Source organism: Branchiostoma floridae, chromosome 14, assembly GCF_000003815.2.
Source record: "Branchiostoma floridae strain S238N-H82 chromosome 14, Bfl_VNyyK, whole genome shotgun sequence".
Lineage (NCBI taxonomy): Eukaryota > Metazoa > Chordata > Leptocardii > Amphioxiformes > Branchiostomatidae > Branchiostoma > Branchiostoma floridae.
In genome coordinates, this window is record NC_049992.1 from 14,907,631 (window position 1) to 14,932,761 (window position 25,131).

Genomic DNA, 25,131 nt, shown 5'->3' on the forward strand with positions numbered 1-25,131 from the left:
AGAAATTGACATCTTTTTTTCAATTCAATCGATAGCATATATGTATAGTTGGCAAAAATATCGCTACACTCTGATATTATTATGCTACCAAAAGTATTACCCTCTACAACAGTCCAAGTCCTGATCATCTGTAAGTTGACAGTTCGAATGACGTCACAGTGGTGTCAATCAGTTCTTTTTTTCAAAAGAACATGTAGGAATTTCTCCAGGCGTCGTTCCTTGATGTTGACGAATGAATACACAGAAGCGGCATATGGAACTGTCCTCCCCACATGTTTACGGTATACTGCAGTGACAGCTGATAAAGGCTTCAGACATGAAGACACATACAATATGACAGAAGGCAATAGCTCATGACACGTTGAGTAATGATCTTTTTTATCTTAGAATATATCCCTCTGTGTGGTTTTCTGTGTGGGACATTTCAAGCTTCGTCCACCAGATCGGTTGGAAATACATACAGTCCTCATTCTTTTCGTCATAACTACAGTGATATCAGAAGTACACACGAGGACTTTTTGTTAGTTCACCACGTTGACAGCCCTCCAGACTCTGCTCATATATCCTTGTTCTGTCTAATAGCGATACAGACCGTCAGCAAATAATGAGCAGCTATGATGTAACCAAATGACTTGTGGTGAGATCCATAATTGAAAGATGTCCCGTAGAGACTCCCCTCCTGGACTATAGATTGCCATTTGCAGGCTTCATGTCTCCGTCTGTCGCGCAATGGATGTACAGTGACGTAGCTGGAGACACTGGATTATAAGGAACAAGGTAAAAGGATATAATTAGGTCCTCTGAGAATGACCAATGTCATACAGCTTCTCAACCAAAGGAAATAAGTCTGGTTCATCTTCAAAGTGATCGTCCCTAAGCATACTTGATGTTTGGCTGGATTAGACTGCATCGCTTGCAAATACCGGTTTCAAATTTGCCATCTAAAGGTTGTTATGTGTATGAAAGATGGACATCAATGCATCAAGATACACGATGTAAAAGTTACTCAAACAAATAGATGGATTTTGTAAACGGTCAGGCGTTACGAATAGCATTCACTAGTGGATAGAAAGAAGCCAACGCCCAGCATTATCTAACCATAACTGTATAGATTAATTAGCCTAAAACTGAAGTAAAGACAACAGCGCACTGACAGTTTAAATCAAGGTTAAGACAACGTTGAATGCTAATGAATGAATTAGCTGCTGTTACTTGAGTACATGAACTATGTTGTCTCACGGGCGTAACAGGAAGATTACCTAGTTCAGCACGTAGCCCTAAAAACAATAGCTTGTACATTATGTAAATGTTGTTACCTTCTGACATAGGTACGAAACAAACATAGTTTGAAGGAAACAGTCCCATTCGCCCCTTCAGATAGCCCAGGCACCAGCTCCCTTCTTCACCCTCCAGTATCTCTACAATGTCGCCAACTTCCATTTTCAATTCGTTATCCTCCCGTGGCTTGTAGTCGTAGATGACTTTAGCGTATTTTCTGTCTACGTGATGAAAACGAAAAATGAGGATCATTGATAACATCAATCAGTCATTCTTCTTTTTTCTTAAAACGTCCCGTGAGCTTCCCATAGTAGTTTACACAATCATATTATTGCCATTCTTTACATGGTAACAGGAACGCCTTATGGTGACTAATGTCTCACCAATGAACAATTACTGAGCGATGATGTGACGCGAAATGTATTTCACATGAAAGCGAGCAATTAAAGTACTGCTACATAATTGCATACACACCATACTGTTAGATAGAAAATAACGTTTGGAAGAAAAACTTACCATTTCCCTGTGCTCTCCTCATCGTCGCTATTCCTCGCTCTCCCGTCGTCAGGCTATTAGCCTTCCCTGTCAAATAAATACAACATATAAAATGCTCACTTCATTACCTGTCTTCGCAAAACGTGCATGCATTCGTTCCCGAACTATTTGAACAGAGTTTATGGTGACATCATCGATGAGAAGGCAAAATTCTCATCACGTTTACTTACCTGGGGGATCTGTGGAACTCTCTTTACCATCCGGTTCGGTGGACATGCTTCTTCTTGTTAAGCTAGCATCATAGTAAAAGGCAAACTTTTTCCTTTCTTCTCGCTTTCTTCGGTGCCTGTTGACGAGATACCCTGCCAGCGTGACGCAGATGACGAGCCAGAGACCTCCTGCAGAAGCCCCAATGATGGTTGCGATGGTCGAGAACGTCGTCAAACTCATCTGTCGCTCTGGAACTTTTGTTAACAACAAGAACACCGTGAATACACTGGACGGCTCTTTCATTGCGACCTAAATAGAATATGTGTAACCTTCCCTTTCACACTTGGTATATCATACAAAACGTGATAGTGTGACTGAGACGACAACAAAACACACATAGTGTGAAAAGATTCGTTTCTTTTGACTAGAATTCGTTGACAGATGTGTCAAATTTTAGCAGAGAGAGCACGGCAAGAGTGCTGTCCCAGTGGAAAGGGGGTATTATTGACCGATTAACAATTTTTTTTATCTATGAGCAATGAGTAACAAGCTTAAGGAGCAAGGGGCCAGTCCCTGGCCGAGGCACTTAGGCAGTAGGTAGGTAATGAGCAACACAACATCTGACGTTTCTATGAACGTCCGTCACATTCTTAGTGACAATTAAGAAGTACTGGCTACCGATCGCGATATTTCTAGATGCGACGATACTTCACTAACGTTTGGGGCCGCATTAGTAGCAGTGACACCTAGCTGTAGTGCAAGTGAACGAGATGGTAATGGAAAGGTTGACTGTTATATGTATTTTATAAACTTGATAAAGAACTTTGGTATCCTTGCCATAAGAGAGAGTGAGAGGGAGAGGTATCCAACAATAAGACGGCATCAAAATTTTTCCTGAACAGATTTTGTCAACCACGATATTATAAGTTTATTGGTACTTTACTAAGATTTAGGTGTTAAACATGACATTTATATCTATTTCAATGACATCCCTGATCATTTACGTCATTGCACGTAACCTTGGTGACTCTACGCAAAAGATCCCAGCCGTTAAGCACACTATGAATATAGCTTTGCTGGATGAATTTGGTTGACAGCTGCACATTTGGAGATTGTAACAGGATATTTAGCCAAGCCGTGTAGCCTCTGAAGGAACCGATGTTATCATCGATAGTATGAGCAGTTACTAAACCCATTTGCATGTGATAAAGCTATCAATCATCAATGGCCATATATACAACATATATACTTGGAGTTTAAAGATTTTATAGAACTACTAAGCGATAGAACGGCTGTAAACTACATTGTTACTGAAAAAACAAACGTACAGTAAGGTGAAATCGAGCAATATCACATTTGCAACAACAACAACAGAATAGTATTAATCTAGTTGTCACTTACCAAGAACGTCAAGGTTTGTCGATTTCTCTGCCCTTTTCCCCACGCCGTTGCTTGCAGTACACGTATAGTACCCACTGCTGCTTTCATTTACACTATACAACACCAGGGAACTGGTCCGGATCCGGACGTCACTGGACATTGTGTAGACATGTGCCCAGAGTGGCCGACCTGTCTTTGACCATGTGATATTTGGTGGTGGATTTCCGTCAGCCACGCAGCGAAATGTGACGTGGTCCTCTAACGAAACTTCTTTCGGGTCCGATATGCTGATGATAGAGGCAGGGTCTGTGTGAAAATGAATGAATTAATGAATTTTATTTTCTCAATAATCGCACAAGGTACAACGTATGGCAACTAATAACAACTAATAGCAATACAGACAATAGTACTAAGAAGCTACATACAGAACAACAAAATATTATCGATAACAGTACAGCTATATATGAATAATCTGGTCTCGCATTCGGAATACATTATAAAGAAACTGGCCTGCGTAGACGTATATATGAGTTGAACATAAGATGAAAGACTTTGTGAACGTTGGACTCGAGCAAATTTCTTTTGCTAAATGGTGTCTTATCTGATATGCTGACCTACAAGTTATCAAGCCAACATCATTACATTATCGATCAAACTGACGATTTCTTAACTAAACTTCATCAGGGTACCCCAGGAGGGGCGACTATTGGGGAGGAAATCGAAGACTGGACATTAGGAAAACATCAAAGACCGAACGTCTCTTCAGCCTTTCAGAATTGCAGAGATAAACCTTGCTGGAAATCTCCTCTGTGCGCCTACCCACCCCCACAGGAAGTCAAGGGACTTGTAAGTAGGTAGAGAGCTTTGCATCTTTTAGGTCAATAGTTGAAATGATATTGCCAGAACCTTGATATAGTTTTGAAACATTTTAACTACACAAATGAAGGTTAGTCTATACAAAACTAGGGAACTGGTCCTGATCCGGACGTCACTTATTGACAGGCAACTGTATATGATTTTGGAAAGCCCAGACATTTCAGACAGCATCCACTGTCTTCGTCAGTAACGCTGAGGAAGGCTAGTTGAAAAGTAAGTAACGCATATCTGTATGCAAAAGAATTGAGGACAGTTTTAACTAAATTACGTTAATATCATGTTTGCTTACAAAAGACTTCCATGAGTAGATTGGCAGCAGCTCTTCGTGTGACGTGTTGTACAAGGCATGTGTAAGTCCCTGCGTCAGATCGTGTCACGTGGCGGATAGTCAATGATGGAATTCTCGCGTTTCCTCCCGAATATTTTCCAGATAGTCCTCTCGTCTCTATCCGGCCGCCATCTTTCTCCCAATGAAGTGACGTAATGTTAGGCCTTGCGTCCTCAACTGCGCATGTCAAAGATGCTGATGTGCCCCATATTGTGATGTAAGGGTTGCTTGGTCCGACCACTAATTTTGGAGGAACTTAAGAAAAGATAAGAACACGTTAGTTTTGGTATTTTGTTCATAACATCTCCTATACAGCTGGTGAAAATCTATGCTGTCATTGTAGAAAGCTCTGCATGACTAACATTATCACGCATATCATTATACTAACTTAACTTAGATGGAATGCCTATTGATTTCAAAATGCATCAAATGCCAAATTTTTGCAAACAGTCACTACACGAAAGTTAACAAGGCAACTCGATAGATCTTGTAACTTATCTTCCTGCTTGAATAAATTTTTATCATGAATATCATTATTTTGCGCCCATTATTGCAACGGATCTGCTTACAATCTAAACTTGTAATTTTATGGAACTAAGAACCTATGGACAATGTGAATTTATGAAACATAACCTCTTTCTGTACATGGCTATATTGTGATCATTTCAGGTGGGTAAAATCAACACAAAGAATGCTGTGGGTAAATGTTTGATGAAACCTAAACAGGTCTTTTAAGTGATTGCTTCATAAAAATCAAAATTATAAAAATATTGCTAAATTTGTGTAAGGACTAGCATGATGTGGTTTCTTGCCATTGAATGCAGATTCCTGTTCTTATTTTCATTCAGCAAAGAAATTTACCGTCAACAACATAACTGCAGTATTTTACATAGCACCTGGAGGCTCGTATGGGATCACAACGCCTACAGTGACATCCATTAACCTATTAACCCTCAAACACCCGAGTGGGGTCCATTTGGACCCCAGGCGTACATTTTGAAGTGCCATTTGAACATTTTTGATCTGAAGAAAAAATCCTTCCGTGACTTTGTCAGTCAATATGTCTTATACCTTCTCCTAAGTTTTCGCAAATATTGGTACAATAATGTGAAAATTATAAAGAAAGTTTGTGTTCAGTCCCTCTGGGGTCCAAACGGACCCCAGCAAAAATTTGCAGTTTTTTAAACAAACTTTGGAGGCTAACTCCTTAACCACTTACAGTATGACTACCAAACTTTTAGACAATGATAAGAATGTAAACCTAATTCATCACAGAAATCTCTGTGTCATCAACATGTAATGTGACGACATTATGACGTCATTTGCCTAATCAGGGCGGCCATCTTGGATTTTGACCAATGACGTAATGAAATTAGCATAAATTATAGATTTTAAGTCATGAAAATTACATTGAATTTCATAGAATTTAATTGCTGTCAGAAAACAGGTGTCGTTTACCAAGAAAACCTTGTTTAAATTGAAATTGTCAAATTTTGGCAAAAATATGCCTGTCAGATTCTGGTTGCCATGGCAACCCCCAAAAATGATAAACTTACTTATTTTGTGATAAATGACCAAGTTTCGTATCTTTAGCTCTAGCCGTTCATGAGTTATGCGACATAAATGTTGCTGAGGGCCTCAAAATTCCCCTATCTGGTCGGAATAGGTTTAGTGCAAAAAGTGGTCCTTCTGAACTTTTGCATAAATTATGATAATGAGTTGGAATTAGCAACACCTTAACATCTCAAACTCTTCCTCTTACATTGACGAAGCAATGTATACACAATGATCGCCGATAAGAAATGGTACTGAGATTTTATGAACAAAACATTTTGGGGTCCGTTTGGACCCCACTCGGTCATTTTAGTCGCAAAAAAAGGTCGGGTGCTTGAGGGTTAATCCTAGCAAATTTATGTATACTCCTGGAAATAGTTTGAATGATATTGATTGTAGATACGTCCGACTATTACTCGTGGTACATTCAGATTGATTTATACGAACTGAGACAACTGTTATCTTGAAACATTAGTCCACGGTCATGATTTACTTCTCCTTGTTAAAAGGGCAACATAGATCTAAAAAAAAGATGCCATCAGATAGTCAGAATTCGTTTGAAAAATGCTGCAGGATTTTTACAAACCGCTATTGATTTGTAGTTGGTACATAGTTTGTACACGTCTCATATCAGATCCAAGTGGAGAAGGATTTACATACCGCGGGGAAATGGCTTTAGTAAATAGTTCCGGGGATGTGAGGAGAAATTCTATTATGTCTCAGCATATTTTTATTCTGGAGAACCGTTACCTTGAATGCTAAAGGCCGCATGTGTAATACCATTTTTCTACCCTTTATCACTAAGAGCAGCTTTACAAAATATTCCCCTCTATGCACGCTAAATGTACAGTTTCCGCTCGCATTCCGAACCGAAGACAAAATAGACGATCCCATACGCAGAAGGTTTAGTAGGGCGGAAGAAGAAGTGCCACATATACCCACATCTGGGACCAAAGTCAAACCATTCAGTGTTGCCAAGTTCTGAAGCTTTTAGTCAAGTTGCCTTTTGAGTACTTTAGCTTTGACCTTGAGTCTACTTGCAACTAGAATAGCAGTCGATTTTCATGAAGGGTTCTTGAACCTACGGTTGATTGATCGCCACTTGTTACAAATTTTAAATCTCCTTCTTCAGAAATCTTTTACAGAGGTCTTCATGGTCTACAGGAACAAAGTATAAGATATGGATTTCATGGATATGGATTTCCATTTGCAGACTTCACTACCAGCCTTGAATTCTGCCAGAATCCATTACATTTTTCCATCATAACTACACGGGGGCTTTGTTAGAGGGATAACAAGTCCCGAAGCTACCAGGAACCCATCCTCTCCATCCAAGCTACATTAAACAGATATCAATAAGAGATCCGTGCAGCTATAGTAAGTTGGGATATAAATACGCTGGCGAAACATACCGAGTATATCCAAATGAATGAATTTCTCTTCATTTCCTAGTTCACCGGTCATTATCGATAGTGAATACGTTCCTTCATCCTCGATTCTTGTCTGATCGATCCGCAGGGAAGCCCTTCCGACCAACCGGGCCCTGCCGGCGTATCGCCCGTATGCTCTGCTGAGGTTGGCCAGTGGAACGTAGGAGAAGACCGTGCTCCGTTTGTCGGATGCTGTCGGGCTCTCCACCACCCTTGACCAGGTGATGGAGATGATGCTGTATTTTGAAGAGTATGCTGCCGGCAGTGTTACGGGTTCACCTAGTGTGGCTTCCTCTGACTCGGGGAGATCAAAGCTGGTGTGCTGCGCCCAACAACCTGAAAAAGGAAAGCAAAGGTTGACTTACAGGAACCTTTTTTACGATTCTGTATTACCAACTGTTTTAGTTTTACTGCAAGTATTGCAGCTTTTAAATACACGTCTCTACATGCTGCGTCAATGGAGTGGAGAACAGCTGGTTAATGAAAATGTTGGTTTGATTAAACATGGAGTTTCTAAGGTCTCTTTTCTGTGACTTTTCTTACTTAGTTTTAACGCAAGCAATCCATCTTTGAAGGTACTGAATCAACTGCGATTACACTGCCGAGGAATGGACGGTAAATAAAATTGTTATAAACCTCTTACATGCTACAGTTATTCAAAATCTAGTTGAAACGTCTCATACATTGACAAAAGAGGTTCAATGTTAGAAATCCCAAAACAAAAACGATATATACTCCGACGGATACTCCGACAACAAAGCTGCATCTGCAGGAGCCGCCTCACACGTTGCATACAGTTGCCCCTGTGAGACTTAGTGCTCCAATAGACGAGAGGGTGGAGAAGGAATTGCACAAACCTCCTTCCCCATAAAAATTCATGCGCAGGTCAGGCAAACAGGCAAATGTCTGTCTGCCTCCTCATCTGTCAAATCGACAGGAAAATCCAGAATACATATGTGTGTGTGTGTGTGTGTGTGTGTGTGTGTGTGTGTGTGTGTGTGTGTGTGTAGAGAGAGAGAAAGAGAGACAGACAGACAGACAGAATGACATAAAGACAGAAGAGAGACAGAGTGAGAGAGAAAGAGACAGACAGACAGAGACGGATCAAACCTTGTGTGTGATTTATATTGTGGGAAGTTTCACACAACTCAATAGAGGATTGCAGTTAATCGAAATGTGTGTTGCGAATAACAAGTACATGTGTTAAAACACAACACGAACTACTGCTCTGTAATGAAGAAGATATACAGTCAATTTAAGTTGTCATGTAGTCAAGTCGAACGAGGTTTTCATCATCATGCATCCATAACAAAAGTAACTCCCACCACGGCAAATGTATATAATCAATCCATGAACTAATTGCTGATGAAAGCCGGAAACCGGCAACTAATTGTACACAAAGGAATCGCCTAGCGAGGTGAAATACAGATAACAGTGATCAATCAGATGTAGATAAATGGGAAACACTATAGCATTTAAGTTCTTAAAGCGACGCAAATCAGACGAATCGGTATTGTTATAAATCATCTGCTTTGATTAGGCGTGAGGATAGTCAAATCTAATCAAAGTTGTGAGAAAGTTTCAAGAGGGAACTTGTAGACAGAAGCTAAGAAATGCGTGGAATAAGACTTGTAGATACAAATTATAGCTTTCGTAATAGAAAAGCAATAACATTGCATATCTTCTCGTATTGATTGTCATGCTTGGTGACAAAGAACCTAAGCTTGTATAAACCAAGACCGGTGAATCTGATAAACGATGACATTTTTTTGTGAAAATTTCTTTAATTTCGTTAATAAGATATGCATATCTCAGGATATAGGATTAATGTGTTATTGTTGCCAAATCCTGCCGGCTCATTAATATTGGACACTACCAACCCCATAGAGCCCACGCTCTTAATCTACGTATTTTTTCATCTGGAATACTTTAGATCCGATAAAGCCAGCACCTTGAGCTCACTGATACTGTGACACGTTGGCGACCTTGCTGCGGGCGAGCGATTAGACATGGCGTTCAACGATTTTACCTTTGCCAGAATTTATGCCTACTAGGATAATTTGCATGATATTCCTGTTTTAAAGTCAATGGTAAAACGACTCAGAATTCCGCACGCAGGGAATCCCACAAATGTACCACAGTCCAGTGAGATAGCTGTTTGAGGATGATTTTATTGAAACTGTAATGTGATTGTAAGGCTAAAGGCTGCGGTCTACCGGGACACTAAACACTTTAAACCACCAAGATGATTGGTTCCTGCATACCGAATTCCTTGTTACTTAAGGCTGGGTAGTTTGCAGTAATAGACCACAACTGTGAGTTCCCAATTTTAATGGCAGACGACTTTAACCCTATGTAGTATGATAGCGATTTGGAACACAAGGTTTCAAAAGCATGATCTTCATGCACGGGGCGTCTGAATTTGAGTCTCAGAAAATGAATGCACAAACTACGAAGGAGTGGCATTGCTTTGAATTGTGGTTCGGACATGGGTAATGGTAAAAACAAGAGAATTAATTGGACGCCGTTACCAAAATACGATCGATAGCACATTGCTGCCTCTTGTAATGGAATTATACACTGGTGGACTGAAATGATAGATTGAATCAGGATCGGAATTTTATTACTTCATGGTAATTGCTGTGAACAGGCCCTACGTCACCCAGCCTACAAGTGATAAGGCTCTCATCAGATTAAAACGAAACAAATGCGCAGCACGGACGAAATGGTCCGAAACTAATGAACAACGTCGAAATCCTAAATAGGATGTATTGGGTTTTTCCGGAAAGGGCGTTTCTCATTCAAACATAAAGTTAAGTTTCCGCCTTGTGAAAAAAGTCTCCTGAGGCAAAATTTGACAACGATCGAGCTAGTTCAGATTGAATTCCGTTGATTTTCTAAACAATAAATATGAACAGGATATTGGTTGGTACAAGGGAATAAAAAAGAAATAATAATACTTGATGTGACAAAAAAACAAATCAGATGCGCAAACGATAAGGTGGTATCTTACTGAATTTGAGTCAAGCTTGCGTCACTGCGAGGTTTGCTCACTCCGTTACTTCTTTGTTATTTTATCCGACCTTTTTATCATTTAGATATTGCGTAATACGTCAAAGTATGACTTAGAAGACGATAAAATGCACAAAAAGTAAGAAAAGTCGTTCTTTATCTCTGAAATTCGTCGAGTATCTTTCGAACCCCACAGTGACGCAAGCATGACGCAAGTGCAGTGAGATACCACCTCTAGGTGCGACGGATGGTTCAATGTAACAGCTGCTGCTGTGCCGCCTGTGCCTGCCACTGGTGTGATACGCCGAGTGACGGTTATGTCGGCAGTAAAAACACAAACACAGATGAGGACCATTGAACAAAACAAACCGACGTATTTGTACAGTTCACATCTGCACACAACCATTGAATTGTGCGTCCTTCAAGATCTTAATACATTCAGCACTTTTTGTTGTACTTATTCCCTGTTATATTTCATATTGTAATTACCCTTGTGTACAAAGCTGGAATTGAGTCTCACTCCAAATAATTGCAACGAGCATAATGTAATAACATGGCATTTTTTTCAGCGTTAACGTTGCTGAAAACAATGCAGATTTTAGTTCCCCATCCCAGGATGTTTGCCCCTAACATGACTTTAATTCCTTCTTGATTTGTACCGTTAATTACACATCTAACACCTTGAGGAGCAGAGGTTCCGCAAATCTGCATGCTTCCAATCTAATATTGAAGGTATAGCCTGCTGCGATAGCTGGAGGCAATGACCTCTACTGCCATTAGATATGTTCCTTATGGATGATCACATATGTAAGTAGAAACTGCTACGTGCGATTTTTCAGGCCTTGCCCTAGCACCCTTTCACTAACAGCATGGCCGACAAGTGAAATGGTAATGGAATGTGACGAAATTAATGCGTGCTGCAGAAAGATCAAACTTGAGCTAACAGAAAACCCTGGCTCGATGCCAGCTCACAATCTAGTACCAAGAAAGTGGCTGATGCATGTGGCCTGCCACATCTACCGCATCTATGATAAATGACTGTTTCTACCAGAAATTGCCTTAAGAGAAAAAGGCAAACACCATGACATTGTCTCATCTGTAAGGATTGGTGTTTGGAAAGGAGGTGTTACGGCCCATTCGACTGCAACGAAGGTGTACTTTTTTTTCTACAGCTTTCCAATATTCTTCAGATCATGTGTCGTAGGTTAGGTCGTTCACTGAGCCGGCACATTGTTACTCTAATCTGGACATTCTATCATCTAGGAGACCCGGTCCCAGTGAGCAGTTTTCGGTGTGTCATGTGAATTTTGTATTAGAACCACACAGTTGCTTAACACCAAAGCGACACACGCCTGTTTACCCCCGAGGTCCACTACCTGACCGTTCTAAATGTTTCATACGACGGCCTGTCTCAATTTTGGACGAGTACCGTGCCTTGAATCGTAAATGGTACTTACACATCACCGAGTTCCGTTCCAGGCTTCATTATTGATCCAGCAGTGCATTTCTTTAGAACATAAAGGTGCGTGGGGAAAACCTACAGAGGCCAATTATTTTCCCTCGTGTGGCCACAAGGTAAAAGGAATGAAGAGGCATGTAAATGGTGTTTTCATACTGGGTCTAGTTGTAGGTCACCTATGGGGTGTTGTCCCTTCCATCCACAGTAATGCGATCGTTATTTCTAGAGACAAATGTGTCTTAAGCTGTCTCCAGACGGCTTTGCTACCATTTCAGCGGATGGAGAAGTGAACCTCTGTGATTATTCTGGTCTATTCAGTGATTTTCTTGGAGGAGATAGCGAAGCAAATAGGTGTCTTTTCCCATTGCCCTCTCACTAGTTGGGGCTAATGAAAACATATCATTTGCCCCGTCTGCGACCTTACTTTTGTGGAAAGAGATGGTCACTCCCAGGCTTGTGTAGGGAAGATTGGGGTCAGAGGTGTCATTATTGTCGTTTCAAGCGTCGTTTCGTTCTTCGAGCTTCCAGCCTGGTCGGCCATTCCCATATCCCGGCGGTTATCTCTCTATGCATAGTCCCATTATTCAGTTTCCCCATTCGCCATGCAACATAACTTGCCGCTTGTATGGGGTAAACGGCAGACGTGCGCCCTTGGAATGCTCATTCTTTTCCATCAATTCCCGAAAAAGCACCCCTCTGTGCTTTACATTTCAATTACGGTTGACAAAGGCGCTCACTTATAGCACGAAGACGAATGCTGGGCGCGGACCCACAAGACATAACCCAGAAATGAACAAACGTTATCTGTTCGTCACACGAATGAAACTTGAAGATAAGATTACTACTTGATCCATCTCCTGCCCTTAGGCACTCTTAATTATTGCCCTCCGTGATGATTTAAAACACTGTTCCGTCTGTAAAAAAAACTATGGTAATTGCCCCTGGTGGCTGAGATTAATATCACGCTTTGCTGCGCAAACAAAAGTCGAGAACCAAGGATAAATTGACAACATATAAATCCTCCATCTTTTCGTTGGTTTCTGGTAAATTATTGCTGGCTTGCCATACAGTAATAGTATTGTGTTCACTAACCCGTGGTACGATCCAGCACCATCATAAATGTTCCCAACACTGCAGTAAAAACTGGGCCTGTTTTCAAAAACCGCATTAGATGATGTCGGCTGGTAATCCACGGCTCAGTCCGGAATCTATTAACGAAGTACGGAATGTATTGCGGGTTCGACAGTTCACACGTTTGTCCCGACAACAAATGGCCGTGCCTTTGCGCAGGATTATGCGGCTTGCTACGAGGAAAACCCCGTCAAAATTACTTTGCGTTTCCCTACATACTGCATCATACTTTCTAAATGTAACTAATCATATATCTCTAGTTCCTCATTCCATGATGAAGAGAAAATATTATCTATCAAATGAATGTATGTGTTTAAAATACAATATAACTTTCCCTACTATTACTGATCATGAGAAACATTGTATTTTTATTAGAATCAAGAAGTCCACATATCTGAGAACATGTGGATAAATTCGTCTTTCGCTGCTTGACAAAATCAAACCTGGAAAAACTAGCTTGATGTACATTGTATTTTAGAATAAAGCATACTGTAGGTACAAGCTCGTGTAATTGCAATAAACAAATTATCCTATTATTATCATTCCTATTTTAACTATTATCATATTACTCCCATTTTCTTGACATAGAAGACATCCAAAAACTATAATTCTGCTAAAATTACAAACCCACTCATAATAAAAAATGTGGTACTTTTAATTACTTTTCGTTATATTAGCTGTAAAGAAGTCAAACCCGCCAGTAATATATGTAGAAATATTAGCTGGATCTATAGAATATCCACTTTAAAGACTTATTTTACGTAATTATGTTTGTACCTTTGAAGCCTTCAGGTATGAATTTGTGAGTAATGAAACCAATTTCGGCTTTTGAAAATGATTTATGAACACGCCATTGAATCTTTGGATATCATGAATGACTTAGAGTTATATCTTGACAATGGTTGAACCTGCAAGCCAAAGACCTGCAACGGTAGTCGTGGCGACAATTGTTCCTTCAATTGAATATCAAATAGTGATTCCCCAAGCAATAACAGCTATGCTTTTACGGGAATTAGGTGGACTCAATGTGATGGAAAAAGCGTGAAGAATGCTAGGCACTGAACACTCACCGTAATGGGGAAATGGCCAAATGCAGAAAAGTGCAGCAAAGATTAATGCCGGAGACAGCACTGACTGGATTCCCAACACGGGCAGTAATGACATCTTCGACCTCACTGATGTCTACCTTTTGATCTCTACCAGACTACAAATGCCAGTCCTGACGTGCACACGCCGTCTCTACAGGATCCCTGATGTTGCATTCTCTGTAAGATGCAGGTCCGAACTGGCCGATGACTTCCTCATTCTTTCTAAGATATCGCAATATTCGTACTTCGCCCTTTCAGGCGTAGGAGCTACCGCTGGCAATCCTACTGAGGCATGCGGTGCCGCTACACTACTGCAGTGATTTCATCCCGATTCAGGTAGAAATAATCTGTACACGGCCCTGTTGATATGACGCCAGTGTCGCTGCCATCGGATTTGGAGAACGACGTAGCCATTCTGTCGCTAGTAATGGTAATCCACACCTCTTTCAAAATGAGCTATAGACGTCGATCGATCAGCCGTTTTACGCTCTAAATGATTCTGAACTTATTTGCCCGTTCACTACATCATTGCGTAGCACAAAGCCTTAACAGGCGAGTCCCGAAGCCAATATTAATGGTTGTTGTATCGGGGTTCTTTTAATATGCATTAGATGTCTGGACCTTTGTGGGTTGCATTTTACTAGGTCTTATGAGAAGTTTTACCCTCTAGGTAATATAACATTTTAAAATGAGTCTGGAGACTGAGATGATTATGATTAGGTATGTTCGCTGGTCCTTACGTTATGAGAAGTCAACGTCAGTTCGATGGCAACCAACAAGCATTTTTTTTCAAATATTGATATCATTTCTTGGATTATTCAGGCTAAATTCAACCATGTGATGCACCGTTCTTTTACACTCAACAGGTAGAGCCCATACCTCGTGCGATTACCATTCTGCGATTAGATTTACAATAAATTGCAGTCCAACACTGATAGATCTAACCGCTGTTTTTCAAATATATGATCAATCATACATGCAAAATGGACCGATAAATCATTTAACATGATGCTTAGTGGTCACACTAAAGATCGATTGCTTGATTAAGATAAGATCGATTTTATGTTTATGTACTATGTGAGCTTAAGGGACATGCTGTTATTCAATGCTTATGTTACGGACCATGGTCATCCATTAATTAAGAGAAAACCAGGTTAGCACATATTATATTGTTATAATCATTTCTTGTTACACGTGTAGTACATTAATCTTGGTGCCCCAAGTACACTTAATTGCTGATGTGTTTTAATATAACATTGTGTACAGGGTATTACATTTACAATGAGAGACAATTAAATCAATTAAATCAAACTTCATTTACACGACCAAATGTCGACCATAAAACGACAGTGACTTTTGTATGGTCAACTATAAAGTATAAAAAAGGAAAGACATTGATGAAATAAATCTTAAAACTCTACTAACTAAACAGTATAGCATAATCTCCATACGATTATGCATGGGGTTAGACATGAGTGTCACTATATTTTCTAATTATTTTGCAATCTTTTATGTATTTACCTATTTTAGTATTATAAGGGCTGTCGGATCTAAAGATATAGTCAAATCTACTTCTGGTATCGAGTATCTTGGAATCTGTAGTATTTAGATATAGGAATGTGAAAAACTTCTTGCGTAACATATCATACATAGAGCACTCACACATTTCGAATCTTTACATGACTTTCGACCGCTCCCTAAAAGCTTCCCAAGTAAGGTCATCGCTGGGTTAAGGTACTCTCTCACTGCACTGCATCAAACTTCCGTCATTGCGGGTTCGTTCACTGCGTCACTGTTTTGTTATTTTCTCCTATTTTGTTATAATTTAAATATTGCGTAATACGCATGACTTAGAAGACGACTTTTGTATCATTTTGATATTGCGTAATACGTCAAAGTATGACTTAGAAGAAGACAAAATACACAAAAAGGAAGAAATTTCGATCTGTATCTCTGAAATTCGTTAAGTATCTTTCGAACACCGCAGTGACGCAAGCTTGACACAGAGTGAACCTTTAGGAGTAGCCTGAAATCCATTCTATTATAGCTTCATTTCGCTTCACTGATCGCGTGCAACAGAATATGTCGTCCACAATTTTCACTTGTTACCTTTGCCAGAATGGCAAAGGCTAGGTTTTAGGCTTGTGTGTCCGTTTGTTAACGTTCTTCCGTCTGTGAACAGTATAACTCGAGAAGCCTTCGATGGATAATGATGATATTTGGTGGGTAGGAGTAGCACAAAGAAAGGTCAAGTTCGATAATGGGCCCTCTAGCAGCTTGCTAAGATACTGCAGCAGAACCTCAATGTTTGATATCTTTCTAAATTACTATATCGGCTGGTGCAGATGACATATAAAAGTGTCCGACTTCTAAGCACGGATCACTTCGCTCACCTTGCTCACGACTCACTCACGACAATGGTATGGGGAAGGTCGACAGTTCATGGTCAGCTATGTACAGTTGGAGCTATAATCTAGAATACATTGAAAATACATTACAAAATAAACGTCTTCTAGACGAAAGTACTTTGAACTATGATTGTATGTTGTCCATAGAACCATAATCCTTTCGCCAATCCCTTTGCCCATAAAAACCTTGGTAATGAATAGAAGTATTTATTGGAACTTCAATCATCCGAGTCTCGGGAATACTGCATTTTAAACGATAACTGAAAAGTAATGATTTAACAATAATACAAAGCCGTCTATGAGACACGGGAAGTACATCGGATTGTAAGCCTCTACATAAAACAAGTAGTAACCTTTAAAAGGGGAGTAATATTATTGCATGGAGGCCCTTATAAACAAGGAGGGCTCGGGAGGCCTGAAAGGTCGACATATTATTCATAGAAAAGAAGAAAGAGGGATGCATAATCGTATTTGATTGCTAAACCGGTGACAACACAAACCTAGTGCTCACCTCCAATGCATTCAAGCTGACGTGCAAGCTGCTGTAGTCATTAATCACTCTTTACTTGTGTACAGACAGACAGGCCTGATAAGGTATTGTTCAACTCAGGCCATGTTGATTTGATTATGTGGATGACATCCGTGCGCGCATCAATTTTCGGCCGTTTCCAAATAAAATGTTTACAACCATACTGTAAACTGTACAAGCAGCTGAAAAATAAGCAAATATATGCCGTGGATTGCATAATGAAATATCACAAAACGTATACTAATGTCATGAAACATTCAAAGGTCAAAGAAGATAGGAAAGAACAACAAGGAAGAATCTTTTGTTCGGTATCCAATATTCTGTGTGTTCAGTCATTTGTTCAACCTTCCTGACCACTTAGATTTCAAGCTTTTTTTTTCAAACTTTTTTATTCGCGCGCTAGCATCAGTTTTTGGGTTCCCAGAGGATGTCATCCATATAGTCAAATCAATATGGCCTAACTACATTGCTCAGTCATTACGCAGTGCTACTGTTGTGTTCTTTTATACTGCACTCTTGTCCTAAATGAAACTCTATGCAATATCAATATTATCCTTATTACCTTATTATTATTATTCTGACCTGACAGATATTGTGCAAGCTATGTATTGTGGAAATTGAGAAAAAAAAATTGATGGAAAATGTCCTAATTACTATATTATCTTAGGTCTCCCTGAGCTTACACCATCTAGAAAAAAAAACTAGAAAATTACATGTTCCTTTAATTTATTTACAAATTATGCTGACTTGGGTGACTATAGATTTCGCGACGTATTAAACTACTAAAAGAGTGTAACGTTAATATAAGGAAGTCTGTCTTGAATATTGTGATAAAGATCAAAACTTTTATTCCTTTTGCTAGCGGGCTGCGGTCAGCAGGATTTTGCTAGTGAACCAGAAACACAACATTTTCTCCTGGGCCTTGTCGAGAAAAAAAAAACGTTGGCTAATTTTACTGGTGGTAACTGCAAAATGCATTCCTTTGCTGTTTGTTAACACAAAAGACTAAAAGCCATTAATATTTACCACGTATGGCCTGCTCACGGTAGTATCTCCCTGCACTTGGGGTACTCGTGCGGCACTGCGGGGTTCGTAGATGACTCAACGAATTTCATAATAAAGAATTTCACGATAAAGAACGAGTTTTCCTACGTTTTGTGTATTTTGTTGTCTTTTAAGTCCTATTGTTACATGTAATACGCAATATCTAATAACAAATTATAAAAAAAAAATCGGCGAAAATAACACAACAGTGTCTCAAGGAACGAACTACGCAGTGCCGCACTTGTGCCCCAAGTGGACCGAAATACCACCTTAAGGTAAGGTAAAGCAATGAGGGGTAACCTCCTTGGTGTGGGACTTTAGATACACGTGCGAGTATTTGTATCACAAACGCCATGAATTGCAATCTAAAGAACGTCAAAACCCTCTGAAATCCTCAAGACAGCAGGTAAGCGGTCATGAAACTGACAGAAAAACATCCAAATAGATCAATTCGTCACAGATGGGGTTTCTTTAAACTGTCGTATTATGTCTTTTGTGTCCTTGGGGTAATCCTTTCCATGGTGACTGCGTCAGCAAAATGGTGGGAGGAATAAGTTGTAGGTTGGATAAACATCTTCATCGCCACCGGGAAAGAAATCTACGCGTTTTGGATCGCATGCCTGCTAGCAAAGAGCCCTCTGTTCCGTGGTCTCGAGATAAGCCATATGTTATGTACGTGGCAGTCTTGATAGCTACTTCAATATTCCCCGTACTGCCAGTCCACTGATGGTTGAAACGACAGGGTAAGGTACTAGTTACCAAGGATGCAATGTGCTTACAGTTGTCATATAAAAGTGAGATTGCTTTCAAATTTCACATACCGTGCAAGAGTCAATAGGATATGGCTGAGATGTTTTATCAATAAAACTTGTCTGTTCCATGTGAAAAAGCAGGTAGCATTATTATTACGCCTCGCGATCATATAGTTTGACGGCGAAACTTGTGACAGTCATTCTCATAAAAGCAAATCTCCCTGTTACCTATTGGATGGGGCATCATCGCATTAAAGCTTTCCCGGGGGCACCTCGATACATCAAGTATTTCACATTCGATTGACCAATTCTAATCCTCAAATCCAATTGCAAATTGACAATCATAGAGCGAGGCGCCAGAACAATCCAAACATCCAACGGATAGGTTACGGGAAAATTGTCCTGGAAAGCGGGGCAACGCGTTGGGGTGACCTTGATGACCTTTGGAAGTATTTTGGCAAGTTTGGGCAAGTATACATGTCTATTACAATTATATATGACCAGGCTCGCGATTTTGACACAGAGTACTGGGAGGACCTTACAAATGACAGATCTACCTGGAGATGCACACTGCCCAGGCATTCATAGCTAAAACCAGGAGAAGCCAGACTGATGCGCATGGCAGAAGAAAAGTGAAACCAGACAAAAAACCTTTGCAACAGACCTGAGTCAACTTGCAGCTGAGATATGCCCTATGTGGCATATACTGCCATTATCTTACAGTATTCGTGTCATGACAAATAACACAGGTCTATAGATCAAAAACTTTGAAATCCGGTTCTAACAATGCAAAGGGGCCGATGGTAACCCTTTGCGGATTTTGCCGTGTGGGCGAGCTAGTGACCGATAAAACCTAGTGATTTAATCGGGCCAGGGGGAATAACCTCGTACAGACTTCCGATATCCTCTAACCCCCTCGGTTCATTTACAGAATCGTTGAAGAAAACAAAAGTGGACTGGCCGTACGTCTCAGCACGTTATTAATTCCGTACCGCCCACATTAGCCGTTTTTTATTGATCAATCAATCGCAATTACCGTCACCGGATGGTGCTCACGAGGTCTTCTTCATAAGACAGATGGGGGGTAAAATGGCCCTAGACGCCGCCAACAATTGAACTGACGTCTCAATATGTCATCCCATAAAGTACATATTGCCCGGCGTAGCGCTTGAACCCTTCTCCGGCCACCTTTTATTGCCGGCGGATTTCTCAAGAAACTCTCATTTGCTTTTCTTCTGAAGAGTTACGATAATGTTCTTTAACCAACAACCCGCAACATAACCTTCCTTGCCTAGATTTACCGACTGTTTCTACTGGTGGGGATATAACGGGGTACGAGCTAGCGTCACAGTACATATCATTTCCTTTCATTCGTTTTTTTCTGCCACCCTCCGGGCATGCATGTCTCATGACACGCTCCGCCGCATTGACTGATGTGAGTATGGCTTTATGACTCTACGTTCGAGTATTCCTCTATGTTTCTGGTATAAATCAAGCTACTTATGGCAACAGAATATATAGGAGAGGGTGCATGGGGGAAGGTAAAACACGGCTAATAGCATCCTCTGCCTCCGTAATAACCAGATAAAGCTCTACAGACCATATTCCCTGGAATCATTCCTTCTCGTACCAATGCCCCCCTGGAGAGATTAACACGAGAGGGACTCAGTGATAAAGGCGGAGAGTGTTCGAGGTACTTAGTCTCAGTTAGAGAAATGTTTGTAACATAACGTGATTTAAGAATTGATTTCAGTATGTTGACAATCTCTTGTGGGTTCTAGGTAGTGCCTGCTCCCAGAGATACTAATCCGATTTAGACCTCTAGAAAGTGCTGCCCTAATTCAGAAAGTTTGTTAAACACACAGATAAGGGTAAGTAGGGCAGTGGCAATGGAAGGGAAATGTGCACTGACAGCCGTAGCTGTATGGAAAGATTGATCTGTTAAAAATAGCGTGCATGTACGTGTACAGACTCTGATTACAAGTGCGACCACCACCCCGTGAGAGCAGATGCCTCGAAGGCAATAACTACAATGAGTAACTCGTGCAAGAGCTCTACTTTAGGAAACTCGTCTGTTGAGCGAGAGAGAAACACGAGAATGTTAAAACTATTCCAACAGGTGAAGAACTGCCATGTTGCATATTTGCGAATCGTCAGTCTTACTGTAGGAGTTCTTATATCATCAAGTACAGGCTTATGGATGGTTTTGAGTAGAATTGACTGTAGCAGAAACCGCTGTGAGTCTGATGAATCACAGTCAGGCAATGGGTACGGCGTCTGTCTGACACGTCTAACAAGTTTACCAAAATGCCGCAGGCAAAGGGTGTAAGGCAAGACTGATGCAACATGATTTGCCAAATGCAAGGCGCCGGCGCTTGAAGCCAGACTGCATAACGGTTCGAACACGATAGAAGTCGGGCGCATTGGCAGTCCAAAACGACTCCAAACAATAAGCCCTGTCCAGACCCATTTTCAAAATGCGATGGTTGATTGAGAACATAGTCTGTGTGAGAATAGCACAATAAAGCTAGTGTAATCTGTTCAGTTTTATAACGTTGATCCGACATGGGACAAGTACCTATTTGAGATTCCCGGTAATCATGATTTGCTGCTGCAAGAGACTTGCTCCAATTTGAATGGATTGTATTCTGCAGGCAATCAGGCACATTAGGGTGGAATTTTACTGGTTTTAAGCTGCTTTGTTTCCATTGAGTAAGCCTTCTTGATACAACCCCCTGGCATCGCGGCATTTCCCCACCAGATTTCAGATACATGTGTTAGGAAATCCTGCACATGTCATTCATGTCCGCGATTGCCTGCTGCGTGGGATTACCCAGTCATTGATTGATCTTGATCGGACCTCGTTTACAGCAAAAGGATTACGTTATAATTCAGCACCGGATTGCGCATTTTCAAAACACTCCAATGCTTTTGTCGATATCTTTGTCAAGATCCGAGAACCCCACCACCCCCCAAACGGAAACTCCACGACACCTTCACTACTACGACGCCCAAGGGAACATGTATAATCATGTTTGCCGTCGGTTTATTCACTCCGCAATCTCGCTCCCAAAATGCAAATGCTACTTCCTGGTGCCGACACCCGTTCTCTTCTAAGAATCAATCGAACGCTCAAAACGAATTATGACAATCACACCAGAAGCACTTTTTCTATCATAACGTTCGACTCCAACATCTCATTGAAAAATCGAACTAAAAGAAAAAAGGATAATTCCCTGTAGTATGAAAGATTCGGAGCCAGCCTTGTGCAAAGCACCCCAAAGCACATCGGAAAACAATGTAGTGTAACTAATGCCCACCTTGAAGGAGTATCAAGAAAATGCAGAAGCGAGCACGGAAGGCAAATGGCCCGGATAAGAAAAGCTGAGCTGGCGGGCTAGACGGCGCCATTATTTCCAGCTTCCCCAAAAGCTGCGGATTCCGTCTAAGTGTGCCACCTTCCCTCTCTCTGATCAGCCTGGAAAGTCTGGCAGTCGATATAATCCTACCCGGCCGTGTGTTTCTACTGTGGGGAGAGCTTCCCAGCATCCTCCATGCACCACGTGCCTATCCTATTACCGCTCAAACGAGGTGGAAGCTCCGGTGCCATCAGGGTCTAACCTTGCCTTCTGTACTTAAGACTGTCCTTTTCACTGCAATGTTCCAACGTATGCACATTACATTTTTTGCGTTATTTGATTACTCCACGCACCCCGCAGTCTTTTTGGTCTCAATCACACACGGTTGCCCCGTGGGCCTTTTATTCCATCGGTAAGGAATTTTCAGGCAAAGCTTAAAATGCCTGTATTAATGGCCATGCAGCCAGCATTTTTATTTCCATCACACGGGGGCACATTTTGGGCACTGCATTATCGGGAGTGTGTATGTAACGCCTGCAGAATCCATTTAAAACCTCCCGCGGCATTCGCAGTCGTAATACTACATCATTCCCACACTCCCGTCAGCTACTGCAAGATGGATGGCGTTTTAACATGACATTTCCTTATATTTATGGGGGGACAAAAGCGAAATGTCTTATACCCATCCAATTTATTTGTAGGCCTGTTCCATCTTGAGTCCGGTAACGATCGGATTTCATGTATATATAGACATCCCGCCACACAAAAAAATTCGTAACTGAAAATCGTTTTTTCTGCCTCCTGACTTACACAAGTCACGCCTGAACTATTTGTTACTTCTGGATTCAATACTGGTAGACATTGTGGAATGAACGTAAGGGTACTTATACATTTTCATGAGACGCACTGCTCAACGATTTTACTCTGACTTACATTAAGAGACATTCTTTAGTTAAAATTACTACATCCTCAGCATGTATAAACAGGTTGCTTTTCGTCGTAACCATTTCTTTGCCAACACTAAGATATTGCAAATCTTAGTAGAGCCATTACTGCATTGAAAGTATTCCTTCCAAAAGTGACTCTTGGTGCAGATTTTTTTGCTTTTATGTCTTACATAGACATCTGGTAAGTGGATTTATCAACTTTTATAATGCAGTGTGCTTAAGGGCCATCGTAAATTCCGTACCTTTAAAAGCTATGTTTCTTTATCATATTCAAGAGACTGCATAAAGACGCGCCTACAGGGGTGTACATTTAATTTACCTGAATTCATGTAACGGGCTCTTGTCTAGACAGGAATGGTAAAAGAGCTAGCAGCTAGACAGCTTAGCATTGGCAAGCAAACACATAATATCTACCTTCACAGGATCTAGCATAGGAAACTACTGATATGTTTCCTATTTTAAACACATTCGGTTCGTTGTGAAAAGCCTCTATCCTGACACCTGCTAAATAATGTGTCTCTAATTGAAATGTTAAATGTTATTCCGCTAATTTTCATCAGCGGCAACTTTGGAAGAAGAAGAAGAAGAAACGCAACAATTAAAACAACAATTTCCCTTTCCTGAAGCTAAAGATAAAAAGTTGCTATAATATATCATGTACTAAGCATAATATGTCTCTAATTGAAACGTTTAATGTTATGCCGCTAATTGTCAAAAATATCTTACGCGATATAGTCTAATGTTCAGATTGGAATCCTTGCGCACAAACTGTGTAATTAGACTTTACCCTCCCCATACACAGCCATAACTCAACTGTCATATCATGTTTCCGGGAAAATACCCATGGCTTCTTTTTGACTTTCCAGACTTATTATCTGTGTTCAGTGATTGTAACACTGTCATGTTTTACCCCAAAGTAACAGAACCTAAATATGACGAATGTAGAGCATGAATAACACTGGTTTTATAAAAGTTACGACTTAAATCCGGCAGAATATGCTTAATGATATAGGTATAGAAAATAAATGTTCCCAAGTTCCTTTAATTAAACTCCATTAAAACTGTACTTTGGGTTTAAAAGTGGGCATTACTGTCATATCAATATCCCCTTATCACTTCAGAACACTGACATAACTATTGGTATGGGACACAGTTAATAACGAAAGCAACTTTGATATGACTATATCCTGTATTAAAGGCTTATGACCATTAATTTTGATTTAAAACCCTGTTTTATTCCCTGGGTTTAAAGAACAGTATGAAATCATGACGTGTTATAGGCCATTGGTGAAAGGCGACGACCGTTCGTAATCAATTTGGTGTTTCTAAAGACGAAGAGCTGTACGAAGTGTACTTAGTACTGTAGTTTCAGGATTAATGCCTATTTATCAAGCTAAGTATGCACCGTCTAAGACAGTAATTAGCAAGGGAATTAAATCTCATGAACCGAGGAACAGATTAAGGAACAAAGCGTGTTCACGAGATGATACGAGCTATTTAGAATATTGACGGTGTCCGAAGGAACGACCCGAAAAGACCCTAATATCCAAAGGCATTCATCTCTATTTACTAAGTTTAATGGAGCGGAGGGTACAACGAGCCCTCCTAAGAGCTTAGGAACTCCACAGCATCAAAACCTATTTTGATCGGATGGATTGTTTCAAACGTTACCCCTAATGGATTTAAGAGTGGCGATCGAAGGTGCCACTTTCCAAATCCGTAGACATTCCGTTGCCTTTCACTTCAATAAGATCATATAATATTTGAAAATTTTTTATGAATTTCAGCTACGAAATAACGTATTCGTAAATCCAAAATTCTCCCGATTATTACGATGATAGTTGTTCTTGA

At 40.5% G+C, this 25,131-nt stretch overlaps 1 protein-coding gene across 2 annotated transcripts; it reads right to left on the bottom strand.

Moving 5' to 3' along the window:
• Positions 1–361: 361 nt before the first annotated feature.
• On the bottom strand, positions 362–22,596 carry LOC118429927 (hemicentin-2-like). 2 transcript variants are annotated; one of them, XM_035840565.1, is made up of 8 exons: positions 22,295–22,596; positions 7,534–7,887; positions 4,529–4,822; positions 3,385–3,669; positions 2,004–2,237; positions 1,795–1,860; positions 1,317–1,499; positions 362–758 (listed from the first exon to the last, which is right to left on the bottom strand). In XM_035840565.1, exons 1-8 carry the CDS (start codon positions 22,521–22,523, stop codon positions 685–687), a joined length of 1,719 nt encoding a protein of 572 aa, XP_035696458.1. In that variant the 5' UTR covers positions 22,524–22,596; the 3' UTR covers positions 362–684. The 2 variants fall into 2 exon arrangements, with proteins under 2 accessions (XP_035696458.1, XP_035696459.1); XM_035840566.1 differs by lacking the exon at positions 22,295–22,596 and adding an exon at positions 14,224–14,631.
• Positions 22,597–25,131: the final 2,535 nt, after the last annotated feature.